General features: G+C 41.6%; 1 protein-coding gene across 1 annotated transcript; it reads right to left on the bottom strand.

Moving 5' to 3' along the window:
- Positions 1 to 730: 730 nt before the first annotated feature.
- sall3a (spalt-like transcription factor 3a) lies at positions 731 to 17,010 on the bottom strand. Its single transcript, XM_041045030.1, has 4 exons — positions 15,476 to 17,010; positions 3,635 to 6,790; positions 2,895 to 3,232; positions 731 to 2,358 (listed from the first exon to the last, which is right to left on the bottom strand). Exons 1-4 carry the CDS (start codon positions 15,555 to 15,557, stop codon positions 1,927 to 1,929), a joined length of 4,008 nt encoding a protein of 1,335 aa, XP_040900964.1. The 5' UTR covers positions 15,558 to 17,010; the 3' UTR covers positions 731 to 1,926.
- Between the last annotated feature and the right edge of the window lie 1,030 nt (positions 17,011 to 18,040).

Here is an 18,040-nt window from a genome sequence, read left to right as displayed (position 1 = left end):
CACACACACGCAGAAATAATCCAAAGTAAACACGAGTTATTTAACAATCATTTTTTTTCATAGATTTAAACAAAACTCAAGCGACAACACTGAAATGAAAAGAAAGAAAAGTTTGATCAAAGGCAGAAAATGAAATGAGTTTTGATGAGTGTTTTTTTTTCTTTTTCCCAAGCCACCACGAAATATCTGGAAACTATGTTTAAATTAGCTGTGTCCCAAAAGAAAAGGCATTTTTCTTTTACGAAAATATTGAATAGGCAATAATTTTCAATGAAGCAAAACCAACTAATTTTTAAAGACAGCTACTAATTACTAATCGTTTCTTACTAATTAATCTATTGTATTAAAGGTGAAATATTATACAAATGTTGTTTTTGCACAATTAAAAATAGGAATGATTTTAAAACAATTTACATAAAAATACCATTTCATTCCACTTTTGATGTTTCCAAAATCAGTACGCGGTCGAGTAGGCCCCAAACCCTTTCTACTTATTTAATCTTTTCAGCTTCAAAATATTAAATATTATAATTAATAAATGCTAAAACAGATTTTGAAAAATGTAAATAACAATAGTAATGATAACAGACAGACTTTGTCATGTATTTGATCATATGTATCTGATATTTCAATTTTAATTTATGGAAATAAAAGGGTGACAAAGAAAAGGAGGAACGTGATGCAGATAAGGAAACCATTCAAACACACACCTGTTCTCTTTTTTTTATTTAAGAAGATTTTGATTGAGTGTTGAGTTTGCACTCTGAAGAGTAGCACAGATGCAACAACAGAGGACCGACTCTGCAAATTGTAGGAGTGGTTTGCTGAAAACAATGAAAACAGCACGTGATAGATAGCTCAGTCAAAAGGTTAACGGTAACTCACAGACAAAACGTCTTGTTTTTAAAAAGTGCATTCACAAACATGACAAATACTCTCAACTCATGATGTCTATTTTTATGTGATACAAAATATGCATACCTGTTTTAGATTTGTCTGTATTTCTATACATAGATATTTCTTCAAAAGGATCACTTCTTTTTTCTTTTTACAAAGGTTAAAAGCAGGGTTTGTGTTCATAGCAGCTTCGGATATCTCTAACCTCTTTACCATGTAATGAGATACACATAGTCTCAACAGATATCCAAATAAAACCTACTGTTTTTCTCTGTTGTTCAACTCAAACGACATATTTGTCTTTATTGAGAGAGATATTCATCAGTGAAGCCTGCAGTTTAGAAAAAAAATGGATCAATAAAATGCTTGGGCCATTAAATATATTTTTGTATACCCGCTTTTTTGTCAATATCATAAATACTAAAGACACAGGACAATATTATAAGACAATGCTGGGAGACTAAATGTAAAGATTAAAATAGTTCAAACATTATTTTTTTCAAGTTTTCTAGTTCATGAGAAAAAAAAATATATCAGGCGAGCACAGAAACACTATAGTTCAGTCTTTTCATCAGTCTATCCATGGGCAATCATAAACACGGTTCCCAGGCAAAGGCAAGACTGTCTTTAAACAAACCCATGTTCTTTTCTGTTTTAGTCCTGTCCAGATAAGATGCTTGCCCATCATAAATGAGGCAGGATCCTGGTTTTCAAAGGAATTCATAAAAGCAGTCAAACATACTGATAAAAACCAATAAGTACCATGCAAATCTTGCAAGACGACATATTCTCAAACAAGAGACAAAGTATTCTTCGTATAGGCGAAATATCAAGTGAGGACGCAATGAGTGAAAGGCAAAGACCTCTAATCAATACTAAATACTATATTTCCAAAACCAAACAAAAAATATTTAATCTGTACATAATATAATACGCATGAGTTCAGACTGGATCAGCAGTTTCTCTCCTTGTTGTCAGACTCTTAGTCTTTGCCAAATGCCTACCTTGGAATAATACAGAAAAGTCTTTTTAATTGATCCCAATCTCTTTGTTCTCCTCCATAAATCTGGAGAAGGGGCGGCTGGCCCCAACCTCCAGACCTGCCTTCTCCATACCCGTCATGGGAGGGCTGCTGCCCGTGTGAACACGGTCCATTCCTCCAGGCATGGCTCCCAGTGAAGTGATTCCCGCACCGCCGAGGCTGACAGGAAGCTGGGTGATGCCTCCATTCTGGATCACAGAGATCTCATTGTTTTTCATGGCCAGCCCGTTGGTGATGGCAGCTGCGTACTGGTTCCAAAAGCCTGGGTCCACGTTCATGGCCCGAGCCGCCAGATCCTTCTGGAACATCTCGCTGAACTTCATGGCATCCCCTCCCAGCAGGGCCATGGGATTCTCTACAGACAGTCGCCGACCCCTTCGGGCTGGAGCGTTGTTCCACATGTGTGTTCCCATGTGAACCTAAAATTAGCAAGAAAATAAAAAGAAACATCATGAAAGTGTCATCGTAAGTCACAAATACTACATCCAAACAAACATTTTATGGATGGAAGGGAAAAGGCCAAAATCGAATGAAAAAACAAACAGGCATACATTTTTGGAATAATTTTGTGGTACATAAAATTTTTGTTTTTATTTTGGAAAGTGTTAGAAAGTGACCTAAAATGTACGCATAACACAAAACCATTGAGGTTTTGCAACTACATTTTAGTCATGACACATTTAAATCATGTAACGAAACATTTTTTAGATTTTTATTTAAAAAAAAATGTATATATATCTGATTATATCTGGTTCTGATGATGTGAAATTTACTGACTTATGCTGGAGGTATAAACCTAAAATTTCTGCTTTATTGAGCAAACAGTGAGGAGTGGCAAGAAAAGTGATGGCAAGGGGGAAAACAAAACTCCAGAGGTCTTTAGCCTGAATTTAGCCTGAGTGTTACAACCTCATTCAAGTAAAGTTCTAACTGATGGTATATTAAACTGTCATACCTTCAGGTTGCCCTTTGTGGTGAAAGCCCTTCCACAAATGGAACAGGCAAAAGGTTTTTCCCCAGTGTGTGTGCGCTCATGGATTTGCAGAGCACTGGCTGAAGAAAAATTCTTCCCACATGAGTGGCAGTTGTGCTGCTTAGGAGTGCGTCGTGGAGGCGGGGGAGCCAACATGGGGTTGATGCTGGGGCTCATGGTGGTCTGGGGTGTCGCAGCAGGAACCTGGATGCCCACGGGCAAGTGAGAGTTGTCGCTCAGAGACACTGACTTGCCATGTCCGTTCATCTCCATTTTGATCATGTTTGATGCAGTGCTGGCCAAATTAGTGGTGCTCAGTCCTGAAAAAGAAGTCAGATAAACATTAAAATATACAGGGTATTTTTGCTAACAGGGAGACCCATATGGCTGTGAGGTAGCTGCTTAATTTAGACTTGAAAAATGTACAAGTCACACTTCCCTTCTGAAGCCCCACTACATTAATTGGGCTGATAAAACTTTATTTGTGCATTTATTAGTTCATAAAATGTATGAATAATGTTTTATCAATACTTGCTTCTTCTTTGTCTATCAATATATCATATCTTACCATATATTTCTCTCATGTATATCACTATATAACATTTTGAGTGGCTATGTTCAGCACATTATTTTTTACTAATGTCTACTAAATTAAATCTATGTAAAAATTTAATTCACTTTCTATGATGCATTAAGTTTTAGTTGATTTTGCACACACACACCTCGATCCCTGTTTAGAAACAGCATGTTGAAGTGGCTCTCCTCCTTGATAAAGTGCCTGCCATGTTGAGTGGCAGTCAGGTCAAGGGCCCCGGTGCCTTCAGTAGCAGAAAGCGGAGATGGGGTCTCTGATTTTTCCGACTTCACTGTTGCCAAGCCAGCTGTATTGTTCTCCTGGCCCTCCTCTGCTGTCATGGCACTGCTGTTGTTATTATTGTTGAGTGTAGCTGGGGACTTGGATCGCTGGCTCTCAGAGTGGCTGTGAGCTGGGGACAAATGCTGCATAGAGCCAGAGGACTCAGATAAAGCAGGGCTCCCCAAGCTTTGACCTTCAGCTTCCCCCGCTGCAGACAGGGAATCAGTGGTAAAGCAATCAGTCTCTCCTCCAAAGCTGCTGCCATTCTGTGTAGGCTTCTGACCGAATGAACGGGTCATGTTGGCAGTGGAGTCGATCATCTTCATCTGGTTCTCCATTGCAGCAATGCTGGACATGATGGAAGTCGGTGGGGAGCTCCCAGGTGAATAAGGTTTAGAAGGGTCCACTTCTCCTTCTTTTAAGTCAGGTTCGTCATCTATAGCCTGCTCCATTTCATCCAGAAGGTCATCATCATAATTACTCATCGCATCTAAGCTCTTCTCATCAAAGGAGAGGTCAGTGTCCATCTCCTGCAGGCTTTCGGGGATTGGGGTGTTGGGAATCTGCCCTCCCATGTGCATACGGATGTGCTGCTGCAGCACGACAGCATTCGTGAACTTTTTCTGACATATAGGGCAGGAGTGCTGGACCCTAAGTGGGGGTTTGGACCTATGGACACCAAAGTGTGTTTTCAGGTTTCCCTTGGTGGTGAATGCCCGCCCACATATCTTGCATTTGAAAGGCCTCTCACCAGTGTGGATACGGTAGTGCATCTTGAGAGCACTCTGGCAGCTCAGAACACGATGACAGATGACACACTGGTTTGGGTCAGTCATCTTCTTGTCAATGTTTTCAACGAGCTGCTGCAACTTTGATGTCTCTGAGGTTTGCATAGAGTCTAGGAGGCCACCAAAGGGAAACTTGGCCTTAAACTGGTCTGAGAGCATGGGAAGAACAGGATGGGAGACAGGGTTAGAAACAGAGTTGGGGCTAGTGGTGGGTTCAGTGACCTGGCCACTGCTGGATGATGTGGTGGAGGTGACAGCAGTGGTAAGAACCACTTGAGTTACTGTAGTTGTGGTGGCGGTATTCTCTCCTGGCCTTGTAGAGCAGCTTGGGGGCAGGAGAACACCTTCAGGTTTCAAGAGAGGTGGTGCGTCACTCCCTAGGCTGGGTTTTGGGGACGGTGAAGTAGTGATCATGCCAGAGTCAGTGATGATATTAGGGGACAAAGATGCACACTCGCTTGAGGGTGGAGATGGCCTCTGAGGGGACCTGTTGAGAGGAGTGAGGCTTGGAGATTCGCCAAAACCCCCCATCATGCTCGGCAGCGTGGGAGGCAGCTGGAGCCCAACTGAGGTGGGAACAGTGGGGAGGACAGGTTTGCTGTCGAGCCATGTGGTTACAGGTTTTTCTGGGGGCAAAGACATGCCATATGGGATGCCTGAGCTTGTGGGCACGTTGTCCAGGTACTCTGGCACAGGATAGGGGTTCATCTGAATATGTGGGTATTTCTCTTTGTGCCTCTGGAAGTGGACTTTGAGATTACCCTTGGTGGAAAAACGGTTGCCACATATGTTGCATTTGTAGGGCCTCTCTCCAGTGTGGGAACGCAGGTGGATCTGTAGGGCGCTGTCACTGCCAAACACCTTGGCGCAGAACCGACACTTATGCTTGAAGAAAGGGTCCTCAGAGCTGGGCTTAGTGTCAAACACAGACACATTTGGGGGCTTCCCCTTGCGGTGCTTCATCAGAGCAGAGAGGGGGTCGAGCGCATTGGCTGTGGCTGCTATGCTGGCCAGAGGGTTGGGGAAGATGACGCTGCTGGACGAGCTGTGAGGTATCAGCGGTAAACTGGAGGCAGAGCTCAGGAGGCTACTGTGGCTGAGTGAAGGGGGGGTGGTGGAGTTCCTGGGAAGAGCTGAGCTGCTGCTAATGCCACCACCTCCTGTTACACTACTGCTAGTGCTAATGTTGTTGTTCGTGACTGAGGATGAGCAGGAGGGAATTAGAGATGACAATCCAGTACCACTGGGCTGGGGAAACACCGCATTATTTGAGGATGTGTTAGGGACTGAAGAGTTAGACTGCTGACTGCCACTTTGTGGCGTTTGAGAGAGAGGCCCTTCTATTGCTGAGGTCAGGGGTGAAGAGCCTTGACCATTTAGAGTGGCTGGCAACCTAACAGGCAGCTGATGGACAGGAGGGGTGATGAAGTTGTGTAGCTGAAGCTGACTTGGGACAGGGGGGACACAGGAGGATACAGGCCCCTGGTTTCCAGCAGCGTTGCTGTGATGGTGATTGAGAGCAGGCTGTGAGGCAGACTGTCTGTTCATCAGAGCCACCTGACTGCGTATTTGTTCGATCAGCTGCAGCTGGTGGATTTGCTGCTGCTGGAGGGCCATCAGCTGGTCCAGGATCATGGGAATGGCCATGGTGGAGACCCCACTGCCTGCTGCTGCCCTTACACTCTGTGAAAACTGGGCAACTGCCACCCGGGTGCCATGCAGAGTCTCCAAGGTAACATTGGTGCTTGGCATGGCGTAGCTTGCAACAGTAGATGGGACGACATCATTGAGCTGAGGTAGGGAGCCGTCTGGCTCAGGGGATGTCATATCTCTCTCTTCAGGATCCATATTTTTTTCAGGAGAAAGCTCCAGCTCCATCTGCTCATCCTCCTTTTCCAGGACATTGACCCCATTTAAGGTTGCTGTCTCTGGGACGTCATCCCCCTCACCAGCAGGACTGTGGTTTCCCTCCCTGGGGTCCTCGCTGTCAGCCTGCTCACTAGGGCAGCTGGGTACAGGGGAGGGCTCTGTAGGATACTCCTGGGAGGAGTTAGGTGTGTCCTCATTGTCATTCACTATGAGCACAAGGGGGTTCTTGGTGCAGCTCTTTAAATGTTCACAGAAGTCTGACCACTTGAAGAACTCAGCGCAACACTTCTCACATACATGGGTCTCCTCACTGCCGCTGCGGCTCTCATTCCCGCTGTCGGCATCATCCAGCACATCACCTCGGGCTACAGGGAGGGGAGGGGTTCAGGGGAGTGGATAGGAAAGGAGGGAGGAGGGAGCAAAAAAAAGAAAGAAAGAAAAAGAATTAATGAATAAATAGTCAATAAAGAATCCACACATATTTTGCAGTGCAGTGCTGCAAAGATTTAACCTTTGATTTTTTTTCTCTCTTTTAACATAACCAAAATCAATATTCTTTTTATTTTTTTTTACTCTGAACAAATTGCCCTAGTTCACCAATTCTCAAGACCCAGGTTTGTGCATTCGCACCCTCTCCATAGAGCCAGCTAATAATTTTCTTTGTGCAATCCATCAAATTATGAGGGCCTATCAATTGTGGATACTGCCGCTTAATGAAATTCCATAGAACCTATTGATTTCCAATGTTTCATACAATTCACAGCTGCCTCATCTGTTGGGTACAAATCAGGACTTTGATGGCCCCATTAGGATTCCCCTCTGCTATCAAGCCCCAGTCATTTCCACCTGAATTTCAAATGCCTGGGCCTTTTTCATTTAGCATCGCAAAGGTAGTACTTTAGCCCTGAATCTAAGCAGGGGGACTCTATACTGAAATACTCTTTTGTTATGACGTAAGGGAAAATGTGATGTTGAAAATAAACTTTTGACTTTTAAACTGAGCCATTTAAATTGTGTGCAACCAAAATATATAAACATATATATATATATATATATATATATATATATATATATATATATATATACAATTTAAAATTGTGCCCACTTTTAAATGTTTATTGAAATGTTCCAAAATACAAAACATTCACTTTCAGTTAAGAAATTCGCAGTGCTACTCTCTCCCTCTCTCCCGTGCTCTCTGAAATAAGACTCAACAAATTACATGCTAGTGCCATGGCAGCAAAGTCTCTGATTAGTTACACATGTTTAATCACAGTTGTAGGAAGCCACTTCCTCTTCCACATGCAACCATCAAGTCAAACCAGCAGACGCAAGCTCTGAACATGGACCTAATTCACACCTGATCAAAACCATGTAAAAATGGCCTCCCTTGTATGTTTATTTTTTGTGTTCAAGCATAGTTATACTCTATGGGTGTGTGTGTGTGTTGTTCATTATGAGCAGGAAGTGTGCTCAATCACGGCCACAGCATCCTGCATGTACTTTATTTCAGCGTCTCCTGTTCAGTTTAGTCTCAAAGACCCAGCATATATCTGGTAATACGACTGTTTATCCACAAATTAAACTATTTTATATACACTTTACACTATAAAAAATGTTGGGACAATTTCATAGGCATTTATTGCAAATAAAAGTGATTTATGTCACAAAAAGGTCAAGTCACTTGAAAAAAGCTGCTATACAACAAGTTTAAGTTGATAATTCTTAGGTGGGTTTGTAATTCTTAAAAAAAGGGGCTCGTAGCTACTAACACCAAAAAAGCTGGTTTATAATAATGTTTACCGTTTTTACAAATAATTATTTGTATCAATAATCATAAACTGTGCTTTATTCTTGAATTAAGTTAATAAGAAATTAATTAAAGTTAACAAATAATTGCTTACATTTATGCAAAACCGGCTGCCACCAAACCTGAGCTCTAAATGTAAGAGATAAAAAAACAGAACAAAATTGGCATCACCGCTAAAAACTCCTGGAAAACTCCTACACATTATACACTGCACGTTTGCTCAACACTGAAGGCCTCACTGTAAGTGAGTAATCATGAGATTCATACGGTGCCTATGCTCATTTCAAAGGTTAAAACAGAGCGAGCCATGATGAAGCAGACGTGAAGCATTTGTGCCAATTACAGTGACTCATTAGTAAAGAAATTCATCACTCCTCCAAAGGGGGCATGAGCTATCAGGGTCTGGTGTCTGTAACTTAATTATCAACAGAAATGCTTTGGACAGGCTCCGTGTTCTTGTCCTCACTGGGGGCAGGGCTGACAGAACAAGATACTATTTTACTTAATCATGTATGTTGCCAGGATAATTTAGAGAAAAAAGGTTTTGCAATCAAAAAATAAAATTTAAAATCATGCACATTTTCATTGTGGGATGTGCACTGTATTTATTTTGCAAATACCACCTTCCCCTTGATTTTTCAGCCACAGGGCTGTGAGCTCATTGCAAAAATACCAGCAAGACAACAAATAATTTGTCCGTTTTCTAAGTTTCTCTTATATAAAATCACTAAAAAGCTCACATGCAAAGCAAAAATCGACAAGTGAAAAGGAGAAAGTGACTGGAAACGTCAGTGACACGTGACAGCGGGCTGGAAATCTCCTTAGCCCAGCACTGGACAGCGGGACTCATTTCCATAATTGAGGGTTGAAAGGTCAACACAAATGAGTAGGCATTGTGTTGAGCTGATTAGTTATTAGAATGGTATTACTGTCAATCTCTTTTATTCATTCATACAATTACAAGTGTGAGCCTTTGTATGCCTCTGACCTCACACGCACGCACACACACTGACACGTTTTCTCACACACACATTTGTAAGCCGACAAAGAAAATACACAAATCTTTCTAGAAACACCTAAAAGTGCCACGTATACACACATACGCACGCTCGCTCCTGTCACTGGAGAATACCTATGAAGTGTGTATATATGTGTGTTGCCTACCGTGTTAAATTTACCATGTGGGGAGCTACATTTTTCTGATTAACAAAAAAGCTAAAAAAAAAAACAGTTTTTAAATTACGTTTGGTAAATTTAAAATTTCCATCTTTTTCTTGAAAATGTCCTTCCCTTCTGACATTTTCAGGTCTGTTGTAACATTCATTGATTAAATACAATAAAAAGAACTTTGTGAAGAATTTTAGGTTATGCAATTCTACATCCTGAATAGATGGATAATAGAGACTCATTCAAAATATACACACTGCCAAAGGATGAAAAAGATTCAACAAAATACATAAAACACTGGGATATGCTGCGGTTCCTGTCACCATCATCACATCACTACAATTAGACAATTTTAATGTTATTATATTATCATAACAAGACACTGAGTAACTGTGTGTGTTTGTGTCTGTGATTTGTGTGTGGGTATTGATTTTCCTACAGTATAAGAAAGGAAGGGATGAAAAAAAATCCAATCCGTTCTTCATTCTTTCAAGAGTCTTCATTTACTCTGATGCAAATATGAAGCTGAACGCAGTCAATAGGGGGATTGTAGACATTGAATCTGTGTGTTCGCTATCTTGCTCAGCAATCTTTGGCATGCTAACTGAAACCGCTAATCTGACATATTATATCAGATGAGGTATTCATGCTTTCCACTGATTCTGTGAAAGCCACAGAGCCGGGCATTGAGCGAAGCAATAGGCAATTACAAATTCTCCCATTCTTAACAATTTCCAGATTCACTTAATGAATACACACGCTGACAATGACACTGGGAACATTTACTCTGTGTTAAGGTAAAGCCATCGCTATCTCATTGTTTTTTTAAAAAAAGTTTGCAGCTTGAAGCCTCTTTGTCAAACTGTGATATTTTAAATTTCATTTACATAAATCAAGGTTTTAAGAACAGCACTCTCCAAAGAGCGCCTGCACTTCCAGCCCTCCTAGAACCGCCCCACCTTCTGCCCCTTTAAAATGCATTCTTCTCAAGCATCTGACAGTCTCACTGTAGGTCCAGCCCAAGTTGGGAGGGGAGGGTAAAAAGAAAAAAAAAGAAAAGAGGCCTGCTGGGTTCAACAGTGTTAGAATTCTTGTGCCAATTACTTTTTTCCTCCATTGTGTTCTTTTATCATACCTCCACCATTATAATCTACAGGAAAGAAATCATTATTTAGGTAATTAATTTTATTTTATTATTTTATAATAAATTATTTATTTTCAAGTTTTCATAGAGACATGTTTAACTATGCATTGTGTCCCCCTTTGCTGCATTTTTATTCTGTATTTTTTTTTTCTGTCAGTAGATCAGTATATAAGAGGAACATGGAGTGTTTTTTCCCCATTTTTTTATGAGTCCATCTATAGCTATGTCACATTGTTAAAACACTGCATCATTGCCACTAATTTTACCCCTTATAGAGATTTATTATTGGCATATATTTTTAAATAAACAAAACCTGTAAACAAAAAAAAAAAGATATTTTCTGCTCTTTCTGCTATTGTCCCTGGACAGGACTGTCTCTGCGGCTATAAACACATAAAACGTCTCCTCAAATGATCCAGTGCATCCTCAGACCTGCAGAGCCTCGAGCGCCCTCAAGCCCAGCTCTGTGTGTATATATGTGTGTGTGTGTGTGTCATCGGCCTGGTCAGCCCCACTGCAGAATGGTACAGTCATATCTGCACTAACAGAGAGGCCTTTGTCATTGCCTGCAGATGTGGAGCAGCCAAAACATTAACGATTTGTTTGTGTAAGCATTTGCAATACAGTATTCAATGACGGCACTCTGTCCAGATGACTGTGTCACCCGTCAAGATGGCTCTCTGCCTCTGGATTTACAAAAGGGATAGAGATGAGGAGGAGACTTTAGGATCTAATGTCCACTCATCCTTAGCAGGCCAAAAGAAGTAGTTCATAAATTCTGTCTTGTTTATGTGGAGATCTCTGGTTCGCTTCCTTTAAAATTTACATGGATACAAATTTTCAAATTAAAAAAAAAAAACAAAACACTTTTTTACACCTGCAAAGCAAAACACCATCATCAAACGGACAGATCCCAGCTGTCTTACAGTTCCTCCGTGACCCCGCTCCCTGAATAAATCGTCACGAAAATCATCAAAACAAACACAAACAAAATCACCTTAAGAAAACTCTCTAAAGACAAAATTTACCTCTTCACTTGACAGGTTGTTAGTTTTCTCTTAAATCCCCCAAAAGTCTGCTGTTATGCCTAAAATTAGATAATCCTTCTCTCTCCTTCCTAGGCCTTCCTCTCCATCAGGATCTTTCTTGTTCGTGTGTGTTTTCAGTGCGGAGTAGTAATTAAGACACAGTCATATTTGAGTGTCTTCTTGAAGACATCTTTGGCACAACTATGTGGGTGGTCCACAGGCCTGCACCCAATGGTGAGAGGGGATTAAAACAAAAGCCAAACAAAGCCCCACTGCAGGGGAAGTGGGCAACAACCGTGTTGTCACTGTCAGCAGGGATTTTCTCACTATATTATATATTTTTGCACCTCCTGCACGTTCCTGCCTCATCTTGCAGAGAAAGGCAAAGGTTCAGTGTTTGAAAATTTTAAAAAGAGTCTGACACTGAATAAATGTGATAAATCTCTGAATAAAGTATCAAAAAATGAAAACTGAAACCACATTTGAAGTCGTCCACCTGTTCAGTGTAAGCATGACCATCACGTCTTTCCTGAGCTGTCTCCTAAAAATGTATAATTTTTTTTTTTTACAGTGCAGTAATTTCGGAAAAGATGTGTGATTCTTGTTTGAATTTGGCCCGGTATATCTCAGTCCATAGCTAGGAAAATTTACCTTTGGAAAATCCCCTAAGTAGGAGCAAGCACAGGGGTGTTTATATGTAATATGCACGGCACCGCCCCCCCCTCCCCCCAATACATTCCCCATGCACACCTTCAAAGACACTGGATGCAGAGGAAGCGGTGGACAGATGAATAGCCCCTCGCTGTTCGTACTTTCTAGGATACGAGTGAGCTGAGCTGCCAAGGTCAACGGCACACATGTTCGAACTGTACAATGTGCTTGACATCTAGCGGCAGGACCTGGCTGGCCGGGGCTAGACAAAGGTTAAGTCAGCTAGCTTTATGAAAGCACTCCTAAGCAGATCCCCCCAACACACACACACAGAAACACACACACCCCTGCCTCCACCCCCTCCCTTTCCCCATCCTAACACACACTCACACAACCCCCCATGTCCCCAGGGGGCAAGTGTCCGGAAGGCCTGAGGGGGAGATAATATGCCAGACAAGGGCTTGTTGGCACTTGATTGTAGTTTTTCATGTTCTCAGAGATGCAGCACATTAAAGAGGTCCTGGCTGAGCTGCAGCGGACATCAGTGAAAAATAAAAAAAAAAGTCTCACATAAAAAAGGTCAGGTAAAATTGAAGGAAAAAAAAAACTGAACACACAAAAGGGGAATTTTATACCAAACTCCCTCCTACACCTAATGGAGATTTTCTTAGTTGATGGCTATTTTGGTGAAATGCGCTACAGACACAGAGTGTGTGTCCTTGAGAACAACTTGAACATCACTTAAATGCCTGACTTTCTCCTCCGTTAGCTCAACATATATAGATTTTTAAATCCAAACCAAGCAGCAGCTGACGACTGGAACTTTTGAATCCCTTTGACATTATATGCAATGATATGTCGAGGGCCAGCGATCAATAGTGTCGTCATGAGCTGCACCACACGGCAATAGGCAGCGAAGAATCTGATCATGCTGCAGTGATACGCTAACAGTCTGACATTTGTAGCTCGTCGTGTAAGGTAGCTTCGGATGAGACGCTGTATTATTAGGTTTATTTAAGTGTGTATAGGCTCACTGTGCATGGCCAAAGGCTTGGGATTTTTTCACTGCAACGTCTGTCCTGAAAACAAGCAAGCCAGTATAGTTCTCCAACGAGGACAAGAACATTCCACGGCCACTTCCAGTCTCAGGCACAATGGCATGGACACTATAGGTTCATCATAACACAGTCAGTGTGTGTATGTTGTTATTCTAAAACTTAAGATATGCTTCTATCCTTGTATGGAAGTCTTAAAATGGAAAGACAGGATGGATTTTCCTCAAAACTACACTGCTTTCCCGTCTTGGTGGATCTGCCTTTAATGCACTTTCTCTTTCACAAATTGTAACAGTAATTTCTAAATGAAATTCTATGTAAATCATCCGTATGTAAGATTTTTTTCAGGAAAAGGATGTTCACTTTTCATTCCATGATCCTACAGGAAAGCAACCTGATGGATGTGTCGTATCTCGGACCAAAATCTGAGAGAGGTTATCTCAACACTGGAAGCAAGGAACAGTGTTTGTGTTCAAATTATTAATTGCCCAGAAATGACAAGAAAAAAAAAATCTGCAGCCTAAATTGGACAAAAAGAGCCAAGAGTCATCAGTGTGATTCCCACCTCACACCAAACATTTCCCCATGCAAAGAGAGCTGCTCCCCAGAGATTACATCACACATTTCTATTCTAAAGAAGCCCTGTGAAGTGTGTGTGTGTGAGTGACTGACTGTGCGTGTGCGTGTGTGTGCGTGTGTGTTGGTCAACATGGGCCAAGCTACAAAGGTATAAATAATAGCAGTGATTTGTTGGGGACACTGATCGTTACGGATGCTCAAAAACACATGCATCTTTCTAATTTAGAAAAGAGAAATAAAAAAGGACAAAGGTTGGAATTCTGAGAAAATATTATGATCTTCAAAGTAAATTATTGTCTTATTATTGAGGGATTTTAAAGTCACACAAAAAAATTGAAAATTGAAATTGCTCAGTTCTTAAAAATCTTTGTATATAAAATCTGATTTTACACATTAACATTAAATACAATAAAAGTAAAAAAATATACATTATATACAATTAAAAAATCTTATACAATGTGATTTCTGTACTAAAATGTAAGGAAACCAATATTCCCACAGTTGTCACGTTATTCCTATATTTCCTACAACATGTTCACCTTGCTTTAGATCTGACTTTAGCCCTATACTGATCCTTTGATTGCAGAAAAAGCTGAGTACAGAATAAAAGATGAATGAGTCTTTTTTTTTTGGCGAGGACGAGCTCTGTCAACCGCTCTTGTCGACATTGTGAGCAAAAGGGAACAAATCAAGTGTGCTAAATTTATGTGAGGGGAGTAAACAAAAAAACATTTCCATAACAAAACCAGGCTACGACCTGCAACAGAATCCGCATTTTGCTCCTCGGAGAAACCAGACAGGCGCTGAGGGACAAAAGACACCGATGCCAAAATAAAAAGATAAAAACATTTTTTTTTAAATATCTGTGTAATGAAAAAAATACACATCAGCTACAAGATTTACTTCTATATGTGCGAAAATAAGAATACTACAGCTGTAAGAGAGAATGTCAGATATTTTCCAACTTCTCAAACTGTATGTGTGTGTGTGTGTGTGTGTTTGTGCGTGTATTTTATCTTGCGCGCACGAACATACAAAGTCAAGATTTCAAAGGCGTTTTTAAGATCACAAATCTGGCATGTAGGGAAATATGAAATCAATTCTATTTCGAAACAGGCCTTTCACAAAAAGGCCTCCAGCACATAATAAGAATGCTGCCAGTGTAAACTGTTATAAACGGTTGTATGCATTAGTTACATTCATCTGAAAAAGTCGTCTGTCAACTAACGGATAATGTGATGCAGGCTGTGCGAGACGCAGGTCAGGGTGGCAGATTTTTTGGGGGGGAATAAAACAAACACTTCTTCATGGACAACTGTGCACTTCCCTGTCGATAGAGGGGAGACTTTTAACTTAATAAATGTGCCATAATAGATTTCCTGTAAATTACTGCATCCGCGTTTAAGAAATTAATCTTATCGACGACCCAACAATAATCCAAATTAATCCAAAGGACTTTTCATTTAAGGTCAAACTTAAAGAAGAGGAGTTAAATCGCTCCGAAAGCAAAGTGAAGGGAAGAAACAACACCAGCGCACAGCGGAGCTGCGAGGGGTGGGAAGTTGTCTCGGTCTGAAAGAAGAAGACCTGGACCTCAGCTGATCAAATCCACTCACCGTGCTCAGAAATCACCCCGGCTAGTGCGGGATCCTCGTCCGACTTTAGGTGCTGCGGCTTGGCTTGCTTGCGTCGGGACATGCTGCTGGCGTCGGTGCTGGCGATGCTGCTGCGTTTGCGCTCCGAGATGTCTCTGCGTTTTGCAGATACATCAGCGAAGAGCGAATGAATCAACACACCAAAAAAGTTCGCAAATAGTCTGGTAGCAGAGAGAGAGAGGGGGGAAAAATGTGAAATTAGCCGGTGGTGCTGCTGCTGCCGCTGCTGTTGCTGTGCGTTGGATTGCGCATGTCGGTATAATAATTATGATAGTGAATAATGCCTCGCGATTAATGACACCGTGTGAAGGTGGGGAGGATTGGCTGGAGTCCAGCGGACGCGCATTGGTTATGGTAATGAGGGACGGACTAAGCAATTAGCCGCTTCACTCTCAGACTTTATCCGTCTCTTTTTCTCTTTACTATCCAACCTCCCCCCCAACAACACCACACAACACACCAAATCTCTTGTTATGCCCAGCTCACGGGGGGGTCTCTTCAACGGGGAACGTCAGACTTCTTTCTTTCACCCCCTCCACTCCTTCTCCTCCTCCTCCTGTCACGGAGCGCACTGACTCTCGAGAAGTGCTGAGGACTCACAGCCGCGTTTCTTCACCAAGTATCGTAATGTCCATCACTCTGACCTTTATGATCCCACTTTCACATCAGAACTGCAGAAAGCGTCTTCTCATAAAGTGTATCTCGAGATCCCGGCTCAGTTCTCGCTCTTTCAGTCTCGGTAACTTTTTTTTGTTTTCTTTTCTTGTGTGTGTGTGCACAGGGTGAACACGCACCTTCTTACTTGGACTCAAATGAAGCGATGTTTACAGTCTCTGAGGTGTTTCAGGACTTTTGAAGTTTACTCTTGATGAACATCTTCCCCGTAAAGTAACCGTTGTTTGATTTGATACACGGACACAGACAATCAGAAAAGTGGACGGAGACCAGTAAAGTTCTTGACAATAGCGATAAATTGTGAGCAGGGTTTATTTTGTTTTGTTTTGGCTTTTTTTTTCTGTTTTTCTTATGGCGTAGCTCCGCTCTCCAAACTTTGACGCGCGTCTTCCGAGAAAGCGGTGCCGCGGTTAGCAGCCCGTCCTCCTCTCAGCAACAACAGGAACGTCAATGTGATCAAAAACTCATTTGTCCCGTGAAAGAAAAGTCGCTTCAGTGTTGTTGATCGCAATGAACTTCTCCTCCTCTCCCCGTGTGTCTCTCTTTTCTTTTCCTTTCTGTTCTTTTTTTTTTTTTTTTTTTTAGCTCCCGGTTGCGCCTTTCGCCTCGGTGCGCTCTCCAAAAGTGGCTTTTCTGGATAATCGGTGACCAAAGCGCACAAACGCCGCTTGTTTTCCAAACCGAATCTTCAGTCGGCGTCTTCCCCTTTTCAGTTCGACCTGCGGGTTCACATCGAAACCAACTTTGAAGTTATCTCCTGGCAGCCTGCTAGCAGCGTCGCTCTCTCGGCGTTGGGCATGGCTCCGTGTGTGTGGGGGACTGCGCTGTGTGTGAGTTAACCCCCAAGCAGAGGTTCAGCCCATTGCTTGCAGCCACCACTAGGATGTACCACCACGTTACTGTTCAATGGATCGTCCTCAGACTCTGGTGTGAACACCCAGATTTGACCTCCCATCATATAATATCTCACAGCTCTTAGCAGCCGCCGCCTGTGAGGGACAGGCTGTCATATTAATCTCACAGTGTGTTTGTATTTCTTTTTTTATTTTTATTTTTTATGAGTGCGGTGATCTTGTGGTTCCACGGTGGCGTTTCCACCGTAACGTCCCACCTTTATTTTAACTTTATTTCTAGTTTATGGACATTTCACGCACGGTGGTTACCACTGCAAATGTTTTTATTTTTATTATTTTTTTATTTTGCCCTGCATTGACAAATAATCACATCCCAGTGATTTATTGTTAACAAACAATCAAATAAATAAATATATAAATAAATAAGAGTCCTTTTTTACACCGTCCTGTAACAGTGTATTGCCTATTTAAAACACATTAACATTATGCAAACGCGTTTTAATACTTTCTTAGGTAGTTTTTTCCCCTCTCTGGTTAAAATGTAAAGGAGGCGAAGGGAGAACCGAGGTGGTGCATTGATGGCAGCTCATTGTGGTACTGAACAAACATTAACCCTTTACTTTGCAAATTGTTATTTGCGTTGAAATGTCGGAACGCATGGGGTCACAGTTTGGTGGGGGAAAGGACTGAAGGGATTAAGCCAAGTGCCATGTAAAAAAGAGCGAATACACGCCTCATTTTGATTGATAAAAAAAATCATATTTTGTTATAAAACACGTCTGTTAAATTAGTTGTAATGTTGTACCATATCAAGGAATAAAGCAGGGAACATTATAACGTGGTTATCGTGTTTGCTTAGTTTTTCTGCATAAATTAGAACAAATTTTACTACAATGATGGATCCTGAGCTTTTTTTTCAGTTGTTGGGGGGTGGAGGTGATCTCCCCCCACACCACCCCCTCCTTCCTCTCCCTCCTGTCTGTTTGACTTGCCTATT

Source organism: Toxotes jaculatrix, chromosome 8 (assembly GCF_017976425.1).
Source record: "Toxotes jaculatrix isolate fToxJac2 chromosome 8, fToxJac2.pri, whole genome shotgun sequence".
NCBI classification, from domain to species: domain Eukaryota; kingdom Metazoa; phylum Chordata; class Actinopteri; family Toxotidae; genus Toxotes; species Toxotes jaculatrix.
This window is presented reverse-complemented; position numbering and strand designations above follow the sequence as displayed.

Bases quoted from the DNA above. Each gene is read 5' to 3' on its own strand.
- sall3a (XM_041045030.1), bottom strand. From the start codon at position 15,557: ATGTCCCGACGCAAGCAAGCCAAGCCGCAGCACCTAAAGTCGGACGAG. The intron at 6,791-15,475 runs GTGAGTGGATTT...CCCTCCCTGTAG, and splicing joins CGGGGTGATTTCTGAGCACG to CCCGAGGTGATGTGCTGGAT. The intron at 3,233-3,634 runs GTGTGTGTGTGC...CTTCTTTTTCAG, and splicing joins GTTTCTAAACAGGGATCGAG to GACTGAGCACCACTAATTTG.